Source organism: Pagrus major, chromosome 6, assembly GCF_040436345.1.
Source record: "Pagrus major chromosome 6, Pma_NU_1.0".
NCBI lineage: Eukaryota > Metazoa > Chordata > Actinopteri > Spariformes > Sparidae > Pagrus > Pagrus major.
The window spans coordinates 4,297,211-4,314,167 of record NC_133220.1 but is presented as its reverse complement, the minus strand read 5'-3'; the positions used below and the strand labels follow the sequence as shown (position 1 = coordinate 4,314,167).

The 16,957-nt window shown below is 39.2% G+C and overlaps 3 protein-coding genes across 5 annotated transcripts in view; all 3 read right to left on the bottom strand.

Annotated features, from left to right (window-relative positions):
• Window positions 1–301: 301 nt before the first annotated feature.
• LOC140998320 (nuclear factor 7, ovary-like) lies at window positions 302–3,268 on the bottom strand. 3 transcript variants are annotated; one of them, XM_073468579.1, is made up of 2 exons: window positions 2,914–3,268; window positions 302–2,488 (listed from the first exon to the last, which is right to left on the bottom strand). In XM_073468579.1, the coding sequence occupies exon 2, from the start codon at window positions 2,205–2,207 to the stop codon at window positions 1,383–1,385; it is 825 nt and encodes a 274-aa protein (XP_073324680.1). In that variant the 5' UTR covers window positions 2,208–2,488; window positions 2,914–3,268; the 3' UTR covers window positions 302–1,382. The 3 variants fall into 3 exon arrangements, with proteins under 3 accessions (XP_073324680.1, XP_073324681.1, XP_073324682.1); XM_073468580.1 differs by having other exon boundaries at window positions 2,980–3,268; XM_073468581.1 differs by having other exon boundaries at window positions 3,100–3,268.
• A 1,546-nt stretch (window positions 3,269–4,814) lies between these two features.
• Window positions 4,815–8,638, bottom strand: LOC140998322 (V-set domain-containing T-cell activation inhibitor 1-like). Its single transcript, XM_073468584.1, has 3 exons — window positions 8,468–8,638; window positions 6,601–6,918; window positions 4,815–5,377 (listed from the first exon to the last, which is right to left on the bottom strand). The coding sequence occupies exons 1-3, from the start codon at window positions 8,535–8,537 to the stop codon at window positions 5,097–5,099; spliced, it is 669 nt and encodes a 222-aa protein (XP_073324685.1). The 5' UTR covers window positions 8,538–8,638; the 3' UTR covers window positions 4,815–5,096.
• Window positions 8,639–9,718: 1,080 nt separating this feature from the next.
• The window catches only part of LOC140998319 (hemicentin-1-like), a 46,386-nt gene continuing 39,147 nt past the window's right edge, over window positions 9,719–16,957 (bottom strand). Inside the window, exons 9-13 of the mRNA XM_073468578.1 lie at window positions 16,445–16,762; window positions 16,105–16,140; window positions 14,455–14,730; window positions 11,742–11,855; window positions 9,719–11,540 (exon numbers count right to left, since the gene is read on the bottom strand). Of these exons, the coding sequence (XP_073324679.1) occupies window positions 11,524–11,540; window positions 11,742–11,855; window positions 14,455–14,730; window positions 16,105–16,140; window positions 16,445–16,762 (761 nt within the window). The 3' untranslated portion in view covers window positions 9,719–11,523. The remainder of the gene's footprint in view (window positions 11,541–11,741; window positions 11,856–14,454; window positions 14,731–16,104; window positions 16,141–16,444; window positions 16,763–16,957) is intronic.

Sequence of the window (16,957 nt, the reverse complement as noted above, 5' to 3'; positions counted from 1 at the left end):
GGGTAGAGCAGGTGACCAGCAACCACAAGGTCACTGGTTCGAACCCCGGTCCCCTGAGTAAGATACTGAACCCCGAAATTAGTGATATACCCTGGCCTCTGCCCATATGAAAACTGGGATTGGCTCCAGTAACCCCCTGAAAGGGGGGGATTAAGCGGTAACATCCCCGTAGCCCTCACGGTTAAAACGGTCAAGAAAATGAGATGAAAGATAAAACATATTTGTAGAACAACAATGCAGATATATCGGACCAGATGTCTAAAACATATGTAAATGACCAGCTGGAGATCTGTCACCAGAATCGCTTCAATGACAAAAATATCCTTTCATTACATATTTATCTTTGGTGAAGTGACACGCCCGGCACTACAACAGTGTCTGACACATATAGATGAGGAATCCACCAGGCGGAGTCACTTCACTGGTCACCTGAGATGGCAAATATCAAGTCATGCTCCCAGTGGGGGCAGATTTAGAGTCAATAGAGAGCCACAGAAATGAGTCTTAAAACCCCGATTGAGTTAAGATTTGTGTACTTCCTCTTCCCCCACCTCAAAGTCATTGGGTTTTTTTGAGTGGGTTTTCGGGTATTTGCCTGAAATAAGTTCTGTGGTTATTTCCAGTTTGTTCCAGAGCATGAAATACATCACTAAAGACCAAACACTTGAACTATAAAGTGTTTACATGTCTTAAAAACACCAGTTGTTAAGAAGAGTCTAAATGAGACTACAGAGGTTTGTACAGTGATGAGTTTATAGAAAACGTGTATAGTGTTGTGTATTAAGATGCTTTGTGTAGGTGACACTGAAGTCAAGCAACCGTGAACTTTAGCTTTTTACTTATGACAATCGTGTTTCATTTCAAAGATCAAAAAAGTGGTGTCCATCTGTAAGTATCAAAAACTTTTGTTAACCACAGAGCTTATTTTTAACATCCAATGGAAAAATCTCAAAGGCTTTTTGTCGAGGGACCCAGAGTAATGCTAACTTCTGGGTTAGCTTACAAAAACACATCATACCTGTAGCACTGCATTACGCCCAGCCTATGGATACGATCCACTTAGAAACTGGTTAATTTTGAAGTCACAGAGACAGTTGTGGGAAATGTTTTGTGTCCAGAGCAACTGTTTGGAGGAGATGACTCTCAGGCAAATTTTGTTTAGCTGAAAGGGATGAGGAGGAGGAGAAAACCCATCAATCATCACATAATTCATTAACTGTTGTGACGGACCAAATGTGAAAAGACAGATCCAAACAGGACAAGAAGAATTTGCAAATGTTTAAGAATCGTGTGTGGTTTGAAGCTCTGTGAGAAACCATGGTGTTTACTAAACTGAAGCAAATCTCAGTAGCATTTGTGATGCCTGGTTGTTGGATATATATTCATCTGTTACTGCTCTGTTCCACTGTCACACGGATCTCACATGGTAATATCTTCACTTCGCCCTCAGCGATAATGAAGGGAAACATCCTCTCAGTAAAAGTGTGTCTAAAGGTGTGTAGGTGTGTGTAAGTGTCAGGATCAGAGAACGACAACTGTCCTCTGTCCCAGTCCAGCTCCACTCTGACCCTCCGGAGGTTTTCCACTGAGACATGCGTGAGGTGACCTGGTCGTGACCGTGCCATGTATTTACCATTATGGAACATCAGTACCCATAATCCCGACTTTACTACTCCCTTCCTCTGGACAGACTTGGCTAACACACCCAGTGACCAGCAATGACCGTCTCCAACCTCGACATCCCAGCTGTGAGTCCCTGAGTTAAAGCCCTCAGAGCCCACGACATAAAAGGAAGAGTCAAACCTCTCTGGATTATCAGGAAGCTGCTGTTTCTCTACTTTTTTCAAACTGGTCAGATCTTCAGACAGGAGGAGTTCTGGATGAGCAGAGTTTGGGTCCAGAACCACAGGAGTGTAGGAGACAGTCTCCTTCATCTTGTTCCAGATGTTGAAGCTCAGGTTGCCCAGGTGTTTGGCCACGTCCATCAGAGCTCCTGAGACCAGCTGTGGATCCTCCAGCAGGGGGCGCTGCTGGACTCTCTTCACTGCAGCCTTGTAGTTGTGCAGGAATGAGACGTCTTCAGCCCTCAGCTCCTCCTCTGTGGCTCTGACTGTGTCTGAAAGAGCTGCTATGTCTCTGCTCAGAGCCTTCATCTTCTCCTTCATCGTCTGACTCTTCTGCTCCTCTTCCTCCCTCAGTGCAGCCATCCTGGCCTCCTCTTCATTAACAAGGAACTGGTGAAGCTTCTTAAACTGCTCCTTGATCTGACTCTCTCTGTGCGTCGGGCCTGGTGCTGAATGTGTTGTTCAAACTCCACCTTAACTTCTTCAAAAACCTTTAACTTGTTTCTCTCTCCACCAGTTCTTCAGACAGTCTTTACAGAAGCTGTGAGTACATGACAGAACAACAGGATGCTTAAAGATGTCGTGACAGACGGGACAGCAGAGGTCCTCCTCTAATCTGGAGGCCATTTTGTCTCCGTGTGAGGCTGAAACAACAGCAGACAGAACGTACAGTCAGTCATGTTCTGTTAATTTCACTTTATACTATAATACATTTTAGGTCACATACTATTTATATTCTCCACTTTTCCCCCAATTTAAACCATATCATGCCAACATGTTATACTGTTATTTCACCACTTTGTCACTAGAACTTATTTTGTCTTTAAGGTGCTGTAATGTTTATTTGTATAACACATTTAGACAACTCAAAGTGCTTTACAGGGGCATAACATTACACTAAAAGACCATAAATTAGCATTTTAAAGACATTAAAAACAAGTAGGAAGAAAACATCAATAAACAAACCAGTTTCCACTATTTCCCTCTGACAGTGACTTTCCACCATGTTCACTCCTCTCGTCTACTACCGAGATTATAGTAAAACAACACTTGTCTCTACTCCACGTACATTTCACCTCCTTCAGTATGAAACCAGCTCGTTGGAGTAGTTTGAGGAATGTAAACGTTACAGTACTTTTTATCCAGAAAGACGCAGCTCCCCCGTTTACTTTGATTTGTGTCCAGTCCAACATGGCGGCGGGAGCGTTACCGTGACGCAGCTAACTGCTCCGTCACTAACTGCTCCGTCACTGACCTCCAGTGTGAGCGTCCGCAGCAGATGTGGAGTTTTCAACTTCTCTCTGTTATTGATGAACTCACTCAGAAGACGTTTTTAGTCTGGTGAAGGTGAATATGATCGTGTTGTTGTTGTTCAGGCTACTTTCTTCTTCTTCTTCTTCTTCTTCTTCTTCTTCTTCTTCTTCTTCTTCTGCTGATTTTTCTTCTTCTGCTCTTTTGGTTGTATTGGCGGCTACAAACCGGACTGTGTCACAACACGATTTAATAAAGACGTTATCCTGTGAATATTAGACGACGACGTTATATTAATTATCATAAAAGTAATTATTATTCTATTATATAAGATACGTTTCAGTTAAATGTTTTATATGAGGCCGTTTGTACCGTTTTTACTCTTCTTATTTTCCTTCTTCTTCTTCTCCTTCTTCTTCTTCTTCTTCTTCTTCTGTGGTCAATAGCAAGAGTAAAATACACCTTTAATCCCGCTTGAACTGTGTCATGAACCACACAGATGATATTTGTCAATTAAAAAGATGTTTTTTCAAGTCATTAAAATCGCAGTTTGTTATTAATAAAGTAAAATCTCATGTGGTTTTGTGTTGAAGCGCTCAGTGAACTACATCGTCTCATCAACACACGTCACCAACACCAACATGGAGCCAACTGGGCCCAGAAAATATGTATGTATGTATGTGTGTGTGTGTGTGTGTATGTATATATATATATATACACACACACATTTTGTACTGGACTGAAACCTTCTGGATGTTGTTTTTCGGACTTTGGACTCGCTGAATAAACTAAAGTTGTTACTTTTTTTCGGGTCTTTGAAATCTTAATACATTTATATATGGTGTTGTTGAATCTGGGTCAGTTTGGTTTAGTTCTACTTCACCGCTCTTCTTCTTGTCGGCAGAAAGAACTGCACACATACACTACTACTGTGTAAAGGTTCAGCAGGTGTTGTTCCGTTTTCGTCTTTCTAGATGCAGGAATGTGTTTTATTATAATATATCAGAATAACAACAACAGACATAACCAGTGTTAGTGTGACATTAATTACAATAACTTTAATAATTCTAGCAATATTATATAATCTTACAAAACATAACTCAACAGTACTAAAAGTGATTTAGTCTCAGAGTGAGTTAAAATCTGTGATGATATTTAATGACTCATGTTGTTATTATCACTCATCATAACTCATCATTTCAGATCAGTGTCATGTCACATTATCTTCTGTTTCCTCTTCTACTCACTCAGCAGCTCATATTCTGTGGTTCTGTACTGATCCAGTTCTGTCAGTTGGTTCAGTCAGTGACTCAACAGTTACACCTCGTAGTTATTATGTGGTGAACAACAAGCTCAGCTGTGTGTGAGACTACATCCTGTACATACATACATACATATAACTAGGCTGAGTATAAAAAAGGACTTGGATAAGTGCTGACCTTTCAGTATTTGTTCTTTACGGTAAAATAAAGATTTGTGTATGTTGCAGTTTGATACTATGAGATTCATGATGCATAAAACTTCTCAATGAGCTTCATAACTGTCCTCAGATGTTTCCTCTGAAACATATTTACTGTAAAGAGAGTGAGTGTAACACTGGGAATCTAACTGCATCACATACAGCACATATAGTGTTAATAATTAATACAAGTTGTACATCAAAGACAATAATTAATGATGTTCATGCTTCTAAAAGGTGAATTCAGACTGAACACAAAGTTATTTTCTGTCTCTATTTAATCCTGAAAACTTGTTTATTCAACACAAACACCCAGTGAACCAACCATCAACGTGTGTGTGTTGTGTGTGTGTGTGTGTGACAGTTCAGACTGATTTTAAAATTAACCATCAAGTTTGTTCTGTTATTTATCAGCACTCGTCTAATTCTCTCTCTAATCTCTGGTGATTGATGAACCAACGTCAACATTTCTATAAAGGAATTTTTCACTCACTTTAAAACATTTGAAATTATTTACATATTAAATCACAACTAGAAAGAATCTAACTTTGGATATACACATAGGTCTCAGCAGCAATCTGATGGCTGATTTCCTCCTGTGTAGCTAGACAGCGATACTTGTCGGTCTTGGTCACAATAGTCTTGACAGTGATGTATGAACGACCTTCTCTTTCTGAGACCTGTCGCTCCTCAGCATCAAGAGTGTTGTTATCACTGTCCTTCCACTCTACTGTAGGAGGTGGATCACCATGAGCTTCACACTGCAGCAGCGCCCAGTCCTTTGTCTGATCAAGTGTAATGATAAATGGCCTTGGAGCTGCACCTGTGAACACATTATAAACAATAGATCATAAAGAGACAGTTTCAGCATTATTAATGTAATATTGGGATTTTGTTCATCCACACTCTGCTTGTATCCAGTTTACAGTGTGAAGAGAAAAACACAATAAAAGCCTCCAGCATCATTTTATGGGACGATATTTCAAACATTTTAAACTGTTTCCAGTTTGAGGCAGACACACAAATACAGTGAACATGTTAAACTGTACTATACTGAGCTTCACACTGCAGCAGGACCCTGTCCTTTGTTTGATCAAGTACTGTGACAAACGGCTTTGGAGCCACACCTGTCAACAGTGTGAATATTAGATTACAAAGGACAATTATAGCACCTTTATAACTTCTTCCAGTTTGAGGCGGATTCTGACTCCTGTCATGGCAGACACACATTTACTGTGAATTTCTGCTAATTGAGCTATAGTAAAAATTGTGACAAAATATCTTTGTCTTTTCAAAGGTATGCACACACATTGAGTCATAATTATGTTAGTGACAAATATTTTAATAATGCTGCCTCAATGAAAACTTAATCATGAAAATAGTTGAAGAGAGAAACGTTTCACTGTTGTGTTTTAATTTATTCTTAAACTGTTATTTTAGTGTCTAAAGTCAATGAGGGTAGACTAAATATCAGAAACATCTCTCAGTATCTGCACTCACAATACAATTCAAAGCACCAAGAGATGGGTGGATGATGCTGAAGCTCCAAAGCTTGTTTCAGTCCTGTGAAGAACTGTTTCAGTACATAGGCTGCAGTCAAATAGTCACAAAAAATTACATCCGGTCTTTTTCTAAATACTTTTGCTTGACTTTGGTGAAAAAAGAATCATGAGGTGAAGGAAAGATGTGAAGGAGAATTCATAAGGACTTAGGAAAAGACAACTGCAGCACTAAAGAGACACCGCCTGCACTTATAATAAGCTACAAGGCATCATGTGATGGTGAATGAATGTTGCGCTGCTTTAAATGTTTCTGCTGCAAGGACGTGTGGGACGGCATTATCTCCTTTCCTTTCGTAAAGGATGGTCCAATATTTCTAGGGCTGAGCAATATATACGATATACATAGCTGTCGTGATATGAGACCAGATACCGTCTGAGATGAGATGTGTATTCTGACCACTTAACAAAAGTCCATCTGGGACTCTTCAACCAGTCCCAGCAGTAAATGAGCGGACATCTTTAACTGTTTAATGAAAGCACTCACCAACAACAACAAGCTCAATGTAGAATGTTTGTCTCGGCTGAAGATTTAGAAAAATGCAGCTGTAGTTCCCGCTGTCTGCCACCTTCGTATTATTGATCTTTATGGAGGCGTTGCCGCTTGTCAGTTGATCTTCAAAATGTGAGACTCGACCTCTGAACTGCTGATCTTGACTTATGAAGATGCCTGAATTATAATAGAACACCTCCTGCCGTCTTTCATCTTTCCTCCAGACAAAGGTCTGTCTTGTGATGTCCCCCTTGGGTCTGAGCGAACAGGGTAAAACAGCATCACTGCCTTCTTCCACGACCACTCTGACACCTGGAAGATAAAAACATGTGTTACTCAGTATGTTAACATGCAGAGTCACCAGGAAACAAACTCAGATAACAACTTTACACACCACAACAATAACTCACACACCTGTTTCCTCTATAATAGTTCTAGTTGTGTCGTGCTTGTACTGACATATTTTTAGGTGTATTTAAAGCTTATAGTTAATGAGATTAAACCCTTTTTGTTATCGAGCCTTTGAGATTGTTTGATTTCTATTGAGCTGTAGAAACACTTCATAACACCAGGAGAAGTTGCAGTTCTATTCATTTCAGATCTAGATTTATCAAACTGGATTCAAAGACACAACCACCAAACTGTCCTGTTCCACAGCTGCAACAGTTGTTTTTTTTAACTTTGTAATTCAAATGTGTTCACTGTACTTTCTAAGGACATCAAATTAAAGCTTCACATGGCAGAGGAATTCTGTTTCAACAGAAACATGTTCACTGATGTTTCTCAGATTTATCATTGGAGAAATCTGAAAGTCTTCAGCTAAGCTAACGGCTCTGAGAGGCTTAGCACCCTAACTAGAGTAAATAGTAAATGGATTTGCATTTCTGCAGCCCTTCTTCCAGTCTACTGACCGCTACTTGTCACATTCATACACTGATGGCAGAGGCTGCCATGCAAGGTGCCACCTGCTCATTAGGAGCAATTTGGGGCTCAGTATCTTGCTCAAGGATACTTCGGCAGCAGCAGGATCCAGGACATCGAACCAGCTACCTTCCAATTTCTGGACGACCCCCTCAACCTCCTGAGGGCTCTTCAGGGCTGGGCTATATCTTGACCTCGACCTGACCGCTGTGTTTGTGGTGTTTCAGTTAAATTTACATGCAAATATCAGATAATTATTATGGCTTGCTGTGCAGTAATGGGACTAACAGACCACAGTGCAGGAGACAACTGTGGGCAGTGCTAATAAGTCGTTTATAACACATGTTACTGCTTGTTAACAGTGAAATAACTGTTAAATAAAGTTTAATTAACCATGAATTTGCCATTTTTAATTATATATATAATTGTTTATTTTAAAGATTTGATAGATTTTATGGAGTCTTACCAAATATATAAATGTATTAAGATTTCAAAGACCCGAAAAAAAGTAACAACTTTAGTTTATTCAGCGAGTCCAAAGTCCGAAAAACAACATCCAGAAGGTTTCAGTCCAGTACAAAAGTTAATCAGAAACCACTAGTGTCTGCATACACACACACACACACACACACACACACACACACACACACACACACACACACACACAGCAGTGATGACGACATCATTACAGAGCATTTCGAGATTAAAACTCAGCATCATCCAGCTGTGATTCTCCTGTAATCGATCCAATCAATACTATCGATGTGTGCTGATGATCAGGGTACGTGTGTGACGTCACAGCGCGCTGAGCAGGTGTCTTGTACGCACTAAAGCAGGAAGCAGCTGATGAACATCCCGCATGTTTCCGCATTGTTCCGCTGCTCAGATGAAACAAAGTGAGAATTAAAGACTGTCAGTGAGTGATGATCAGTTTTCTTACCGTCTCCAGCAGCAGACGTTTCTCCAGAGCAGCTCAGCAGACAGAGACACACGAGAGGAAGAAGCTCCATAGTTGTGATGTCCTCTGAGGACTTCACCACACTGATGGTGTCTCTATATGACGGAGCTTCACACACTCCTCAACACCCTGACTGGTTCATCACAACCTGTTTCTGCTCCTCAGCCTGAAGCTAAGGCACTTCCGGTACTAATATTTCAGAATAAAAGCGCCATCACCAGGCCTGCAGCTGCCATCGCATTTTGTCTGGGTGTTGGCCACTGAGAGGAGGGAAGTAACGAAGTACAAATACTTTGTTACTGTGCTTGAGTAGATTTTTCCGGTTTCTGTACTTTATTTTAGGTATTTATTGTTCTGACAACTTTTGACTGACACAAATATCTGCAGGTGACATTTGTGATGTCAATCTAACACACTCAACACACGATACCTTTCTGAAACCCTGAAGATGTTTTAAGATCACACCAGAAGAAATAATGTAGATATCATAGCTATTGTCATATTTTCATCACCACCATGACGTCATGTTCTGTGTTTCAGCTAACATCACCCTTCTTCTCCAGAAGAGAGCTGTGTGAGGCACAAACACCAAACACACACTCAGACACACACATCTGCAGCAGCAATGATGCCACAACAACACACATCACAATCAGTTCTCCATAAAAGTGTAAAACAGCCTCACTGAGTGTGTTTGTCCTCCTGAGATTCATGTCATCATTCAACCTGACACACAAACAGAAGGAGCTCAAAACACTTCAGTCAAACAGCAGCAGGTGGCGCTAACGTCTCTGACAGATTTCACTTCCTATGGCTGCTGATGAAACAACACACCTGGTGCAGGTGCATGAACAGTTAACGCTCCAGCTGTGAGAATAAATAAATGAGAGTAAATAAAACATGGAGCTGTTTCTCTCTCAGATGCTTTGACCTCATCAGCAGCTGTTTCCTCCGGCAGCAGAAGATCAAGTCCCTGTTCTCAATCCTGCTGACAAAGTCCTGAGAAGAAACAGCCGTCAGCAGGTCTGGATCATGTTGTCTCCTCACAGACTCAGGCCTCGTTACACAGACATGAGGATTTCTTTACATTCAGCTGTAATCTCCATTCATGAAGCTGTCAGTGAGGTAAACTGTCTCTAGAAACCTTGTTTTAAAGAGGATTTATCTGCTCTGTTGTCTCTTTGGTTTCCTGACAGCTGCTGTAAAACACAGATCATCTCAGAATCACACCCATAAATTAAAATCACTTTTATTTCTTTGATCACAGTTTGAACACAGAAACATCAGAAACAGTCACAACACACAGTTTTGACATTTTTCATGTTTTATTCAAACGTTAATATAGAAATGATGAAGCGCTGCCTGAAGTGACATGAAACACTACAAGTGCATCATCAGTGAACAACAGAAACATACATGAACTCTGAGAGCCACAATTCAGATATCAGACACCAACAGTAAACACTCAGTGTCCAGTTTATTAGGGACACCCGGCTCAAACTAAAATAAGAATAATAAAAACAGCTGCCAGAATAAGACACAACAGTTCAACAGCTGCACAAACTGCAGCCTGCAAACTGATCATGAAGTCGAATCTTTGAACAACAAACTGAACATTAAACCTTCATGAAGGAGGATTTACTGCACGACTGTTGTATCAGACTGCATCAGCTTCAGCTCGCTGTACCTAATAAACTGGACACTGAGTGTAGAGTTCAGTGTGTAACTGGACCTGACAGACTCTGGATCAGAACCGCAACAAATACAAAGAAGCAGGACAGGCTTTCTGACAGCTGAAGACAATAAATAATGAAAACCAAGCATTCATAAAAATAAAATACTCCCATGGTAAATCATAATTATGAGAGAAATCATAATTGTGAGATTAAGTGATTACTATGAGACAAAAAGTCAAATTTATCTCACAATTAGATTTATCTTTATTTTTATCTATCATTTATGAATTTTTATTTACCAGTCCGACTTTTTTATCTCAAAATTAACATTTTTTAATGCGTAATTTTGACCTTTTTCAATTTTCTTTCATATTTATGAATTTTTATCTGAAAATTCTCACTTTTTAACTCATAATTTAGATTTTTTGAATCTCACAATTTTTTGAATCTCATATAATGAATTTGTTTACTATTGACTTTTAAACCTCATAATTTCAAGATTTTATCAAATAATTATGACTTTTTCCTAATAATTCAGATTTTAATCCATAATTTATCTCATATTTGACTTTTTTCTCACAATTTTGACCTTTTCATTGACTAATTTCATTTTTTAATCCAATAATTTCGATGTTTTATGTAATAATCTTCACTTTTTAATCTCATAATTGTGATTTATCATGGAAATATTTTGGGGGGCTTCCATAAGCAATAACACAAATATTATTGGTTTATTGGTTTTGAAGCACATGTGGAGCTCAGTCACTCAGTCACTCACTCAGTCACTCACTCACTCACTCACTCACCGATGGCAGTGAGCTACCATACAAGGTGCTGGTCTGACCATCGGGAGCAGTTTGGGCTTCAGCCTGTTGCTCAAGGACACTTGGACATGTGGACGGGAGGAGCCCGGGATCGAACCAAAGTGTGACGGCACTTTTTTGGTCCGAGCCCCTCGGCTCTGAACACGTATATAAAACTTGGACGGTCTTGTTCTGGTTTCATTAAGTCCCTAATGACAGGATGTATATCTTGTATATTAATTGTGAGTTAGCTCGTTAGTTGAGGGAGCAGACAAGCTGTGATCTTACTGTCTATGATCTGGATGAGGTTCAGGACATGAGGATGGTTCAGGGAGAGACTGTTGCCGTGGTAATGGGACATAGTGATGAAAGCAGAATGAGCTACATGCACATCGTCACCCAAACAACCTTCCTTGCTGCCATCACAACTATCTGCTTTAACACAACCCCAATCCTAACCTGAACCTCAGATTCATTTAAATGTTAAAACCAGGTTTTACTCCTCCAACTGAAATAAGTGACCAGACAAAATGCGCCGTCATCCAGCATGGTCTCAGACTCAAACTGGTCCTGAACCTGGATCAGAAGGAAACAAAACAAAGTTATACTCAAGAAAATCCCAAATGTTTTGATCCTACTCTGAGTGTTAATACACACAGAATGATTAATGTCAGAGAGGATAAAACAACTGTCAAGACTCTGAACATGAGATACATACAAAGAATTAGTTCTGGTGTCCGTTCATCATTAATATGTTGAAACAATATTTAATCTTACCTTTCTTACAATTTAGTTTGATGCGACCCTTGCATGTAAGCACAACTAGAAGAATAACAGCAACATGTAAAAGGAGGCTGACAACTACAAAACCAGCAAACCATCTATTGGACCCTGAAACAGATACAAAGTGAGTGCATCAGTCAGAAGGTCAGTGCAGATGATAAACAGCAGACTGGACCTCACAGCTCACACAGAACAACTAAAGGTGAGTCTGCTCCTGAAATCTGAACTTGTTTCACATGAAAACTCCACTGGGATGAATGTGAGCAGGAACAGTGATGTGAGCTCTGATCTCAGGTCCAGTTTCCTCCTGCTGGGCTCCACAGCTCAGAGGCTGCTTCTGGTTCTGGTCCCAGCAGTGAAGAAATAAATGGACTTAGTTACAGTCCATCACTTTGATCTGACAGTAAAAACACAGGATCATCTGATAAAATATAAAACTTCTTCACAACACTTTTACTGATACTTTTACACTTTTACTCAGGTGGACTTTTACTTGTAACAGAGTATTTTTACTTTGTGTTTCTGCTTCTTTCACTTCAGTAAAGTATCCGAGTACTTCTTCCACCACTGACTACTGTCCAGCAACATGAAGGTTAAAATCACTGTGAGCTTCTTGGTGCTGGTCGGCTCCACAGTTATTGGGCCTGATGGGAGCAGATCAACACACAGTCACAGGTTTTATGAAGCGTGAGTCTGTTGAAGCTCCGACTATTAAACATAAATATACTTTAACTCATTAATAAAAGAACAGAATCAATATTTAGAGATTCTTACAGACACATATAGACTGAGACACAGTTTCACATCTCTCCACACAGATTCTTAAATAATATAATCAGAACAATTCTTCTGTCTCAGCCAACAAAAGCTCACTAAAGATCACAGCAGGATCCATATTTTATTTTAGGAACATGTTGAAGAGTTGGATCATTTATGTTGCTGTGAAACATCAGGTTTGCTCATGATTTCTGAATCTGAATTCATCCTTCAGCATCAGATCCTTCAGGAGATCTCTGATCAGCTTCTGCTGCTTTAATAGTCACAATGACTACAATTATAAACTGATAATTAATGTTGGAGACTCGTAGTTACAGCCTGAATACAATGGTACTAATGACAAGTGTTAACTGTCCAGTAAAAACTCAGTTCAAAGCCTCCATGATCTCATATTATTACAGGAACTATCATTGTGTATATTCAGAGGTAAAGTTTGCTCCTAGTTTTCAGTGAGTAAACTCTTCTCTTCCTGTCTGAGTGTCTTCATGTTGTCCTCGTTACATTGTTAGATAGAACAAGACGAGTAAAACTTTTCTAACTTCTCCTTAAAGAGTTTGTAACTATTTACAACTAAAACACTTTTTCTGACTCACATCATGACAGAAACACATCAACAGTGAAGACTTTACAGCAGCTCCTGAACTTTTACACATTTGTTGTGCTTAAAAAAAACATTAAAGGACGTCATGTGAACTTTGTTGTCTATTTACATTAAAGTAATAAAGAAAATGTGTTATGAAATGTGAAACACAGGGTCATTAAGAGCTTGTCCCCTTCTGTTAACAGGGCTCGGGTGTGGCCACTTTAATAGGAACACCTGTACAATCTAAAGCAGGGCTGAGCAACATATACAATATATACTGTTGTCATGATGTGAGACTATATATTGTCTTAGATATTTGATATTCTCACATGGTGATATATCATAACTGTTGTCTGTTCCTGGGTTTAAAGGCTCATTACAGTAAAGTGACGTCATGTTCTGAACTCACCAGACTGTTCGACTTGTTCTGATACTTTCTTTACCCACTGAGTCATTATATCCACATTAATGATGATTATTATCAGAAATCTCATCGTGTTAATGTTTTGTGAAAGTAACAATCGTCATCCCTACAATATTATCACAGTAGGGCCTGTTTGGTCAAACATATTGAGATATTTGATTTTGTGGCCCCGTCCTAACATTTATGAAGCGCTTTTGAGAAGATTTAAAATATCGAGTTACATATTGTATATCACGACCACTTTCAGTCTGAGCTCCTCAGTGGACCTGAGCTGGTACCAACATCGTTCTTTCATGTCACTGAGACAAAGATTTAGTGATGAAGATCCTGTGGCATCAGAACCAGAAGCAGCACCAGTGTGACTTGAGGAGACAGAGCTCAAATGTGTTTCAGGACTAAGAGTTTCTCTCTCAGTGAACACAGTTTCTCTGATTAATTAACTAAATGAACACATGAATCAAGTGTATGTGCTCATATTGTAGTCATGTATCATCACACACAGACTAACAAACACACTGTGGCCACTTTATTAGGCCCACATTAATGATCTGATGCAATCCAACACAACTGTCCTGACTCAAACTTCACTTTTATGATGAAATATAAAGTAAAATAAAGATTTGTGGATGTTGCAGTTTGATACTATGAGATTCATGATGCACAAAACTTCTCAATGAGCTTCATAACTGTCCTCAGATGTTTCCTCTGAAACATATTTACTGTAAAGAGAGTGAGTGTAACACTGGGAATCTAACTGCATCACATACAGCACATATAGTGTTAATAATTAATGAAAGTTCATTCTCTCTCTAATCTCTGGTGACTGATGAACCAACGTCATCATTTCTATAAAGGAATTTTTCACTCAGTTTGAAACATTCAAAATTATTTACATATTAAATCACAACTAGGAAGAATCTCACCTTGGGTATACACAGGGATCACAGCAGCAATCTGATGCCTGATTTCCTCCTGCGTAGCTACACAGCGATAGTTGCCAGTCTTGGTCACAAGAATGTTGACAGTGATGTATGAACGACCTTCACTTTCTGAGATCTGTGGCTCCTCAGCATGAAGAGTGTTACCAGCTCTGTCCTTCCACTCTACTGTAGGAAGTGGATCACCATGAGCTTCACACTGCAGCAGGATCCCGTCCTTTGTATCATCAAGTATATCGATAATTGGCTTTGGAGCTTCACCTGTGAACACATTATAAACAATAGATTATAAAGAGACAGTTTCAGCATTATTAATGTAATATTAGGATTTTGTTCATCCACACTCTGCTTGTATCCAGTTTACAGTGTGAAGAGAAAAACACAATAAAAGCCTCCAGCATCATTTTATGGGACGATATTTCAAACATTTTAAACTGTTTCCAGTTTGAGGCAGAAGCACAAATACAGTCAACTTGTTAAACTGAACTATAAAGATTGTAATAAAATATAAAACATAGTGTTCAAAGGTAAACACACCTGATGTGTCACATGTTAGTGAGAACTACTTTAATTATGCTGCCTGAAAGAAAAATTAACCATAAAGTTAGTTGAACTTCTGCCAAGAGAAGGTTGTGAAAGATTTAACTGGGTTGTTTCATTTATTTTTACAATTATATTTATTTAAACATGAGTGTTTAATGTCAACGAGGGCAGACTAATTATTAGAAACTCTTCTCAGCATCTACACAAACAACACAGTTCAGAAGCACCAAGAGATGAGCAGATGATACTGAAGCTCCAAAGCTTGTTTGACTCTGTGACGTGAACTTTTCCAACAGAAACAACTGTTTCTAACAGAATCCAGCTGCACTTACATTTGACTCTACGTACGTATGATTGGTGCATCGCTTTAATGTTTTTAAATGAAATGATCTTTTCCTTCCCTAAAGGTTGGTCCAGTGAAGGGACAGGAGGATGAAGACTTTGATTGTGGTTTGCTATAAAAACTCTAGTTGATAAGTTGATAATGGTGAATTACCATTATTGGGATAAATGTGAGTTTCCAAACCAGTGACATAAAAAGATGTTTAGCTCAATAACGTACAGTCATATTGATTCTGATTTATTTTGAATTGTCACAAGATGAGCCTGCATCTTTCCTGTGATACTAAAATATCTGTGATGCAATAAATAAATATAAACATTGTTACATAAATATTAAACATGAAGTTAAAATTCATGAACCCAGAATGAACCTGGGACTAAACTACATTAATAAAGTAGATGACATTATTCTGTCACGTCAGTAAAAAGACTTTATATGGAGGCTTTTTGGGAAATGCAGTAATTAATTATTTGACTGTAGCATATTGCACAATAACTTCTTCATGTAATTAGACAATCTGAATAAAAGTATTAGATTTAATAACACGCAGGCTTCTTGGATTAAAAGATGTTGTTGTATAACTATAATATAATAAACGTGTCCACCTTTAAGTGACGAGTGATCCCAGTCAGTTCAACACAGAGAGGTTCAGGCCCACAGATGTTAGTGTTTAGACTGACAGGCCTGAGAAGACATTTACAGAAACACCTGCAGAGGTGGAGAGTGACGTCATCAGAATCAGGACTCACCTGACTTTTCACCTGTTCTGTCTCTTAAGACTTGATCTGAAAGGCAAAACAAACACACGTTAGATTGTTTTGAAACAGACAGGTAATACTGTGTAAAAGTCATATTTCATCTACTATAGACGGCTGAAATTTCATTGCACAGAGACATAATCTGCAGTGTGTCTCTGATATCAGGCATGTTTGATACAGAGGTCATCTCTCCAGATGTGGCTGCAGCTCTGTGGGCTCGAGGCCCTGCCAGATGTGTATTCTGACCACAACAAAAGTCCATCTGGGACTCTTGAACCAGTCGCAGCAGTAAATGAGCGGACATCTTTAACTGTTTAATGAAAGCACTCACCAACAACAACAAGCTCAATGTTGAATGTTTGTCTCGGCTGAAGACTTGGAAAATCGCAGCTGTAGTTCCCGCTGTCGTCCTTCTTTGTATTATTGATCTTTATGGAGGCGTTGCCGTTCTTCAGTTGATCTTGAAAATGTGAGACTCGACCTGTGAACTGCTCATCTTGACCTGTGAAGATGCCTGAATTATAAAAGAACACCTTATGCCGTCTTTCATCTTTCTTCCATTCAAAGGTCTGTCTTGTGATGTCCTCCTTGTTGCTGAGCGAACAGGGTAAAACAGCATCACTGCCTTCTTCCACGAACACTTTGACACCTGGAAGATAAAAACATGTGTTACTCAGTATGTTAACATGCAGAGTCATCAGGAAACAAAGTCAGATAACAACTTTACACACCACAACAATAACTCAACACCTGTTTCCTCTAACATAATAGTTTTGGTTGTGTCGTGCTTGTACTGACATATTTTAAGTATATTTAAGCTACAATTCACTCGCATTTGCCCCTA

What these genes read in the sequence shown, in the direction of transcription:
- LOC140998322 (XM_073468584.1), bottom strand. Translation starts at nt 8,537, where the DNA reads ATGGAGCTTCTTCCTCTCGTGTGTCTCTGTCTGCTGAGCTGCTCTGGA. An exon ending in AACGTCTGCTGCTGGAGACG is followed by an intron (nt 6,919 to 8,467) that starts GTAAGAAAACTG and finishes TTTATCTTCCAG; the next exon opens with GTGTCAGAGTGGTCGTGGAA. An exon ending in CATTGAGCTTGTTGTTGTTG is followed by an intron (nt 5,378 to 6,600) that starts GTGAGTGCTTTC and finishes ATGTGTTCACAG; the next exon opens with GTGCAGCTCCAAGGCCATTT.
- LOC140998320 (XM_073468579.1), bottom strand. Translation starts at nt 2,207, where the DNA reads ATGGCTGCACTGAGGGAGGAAGAGGAGCAGAAGAGTCAGACGATGAAG.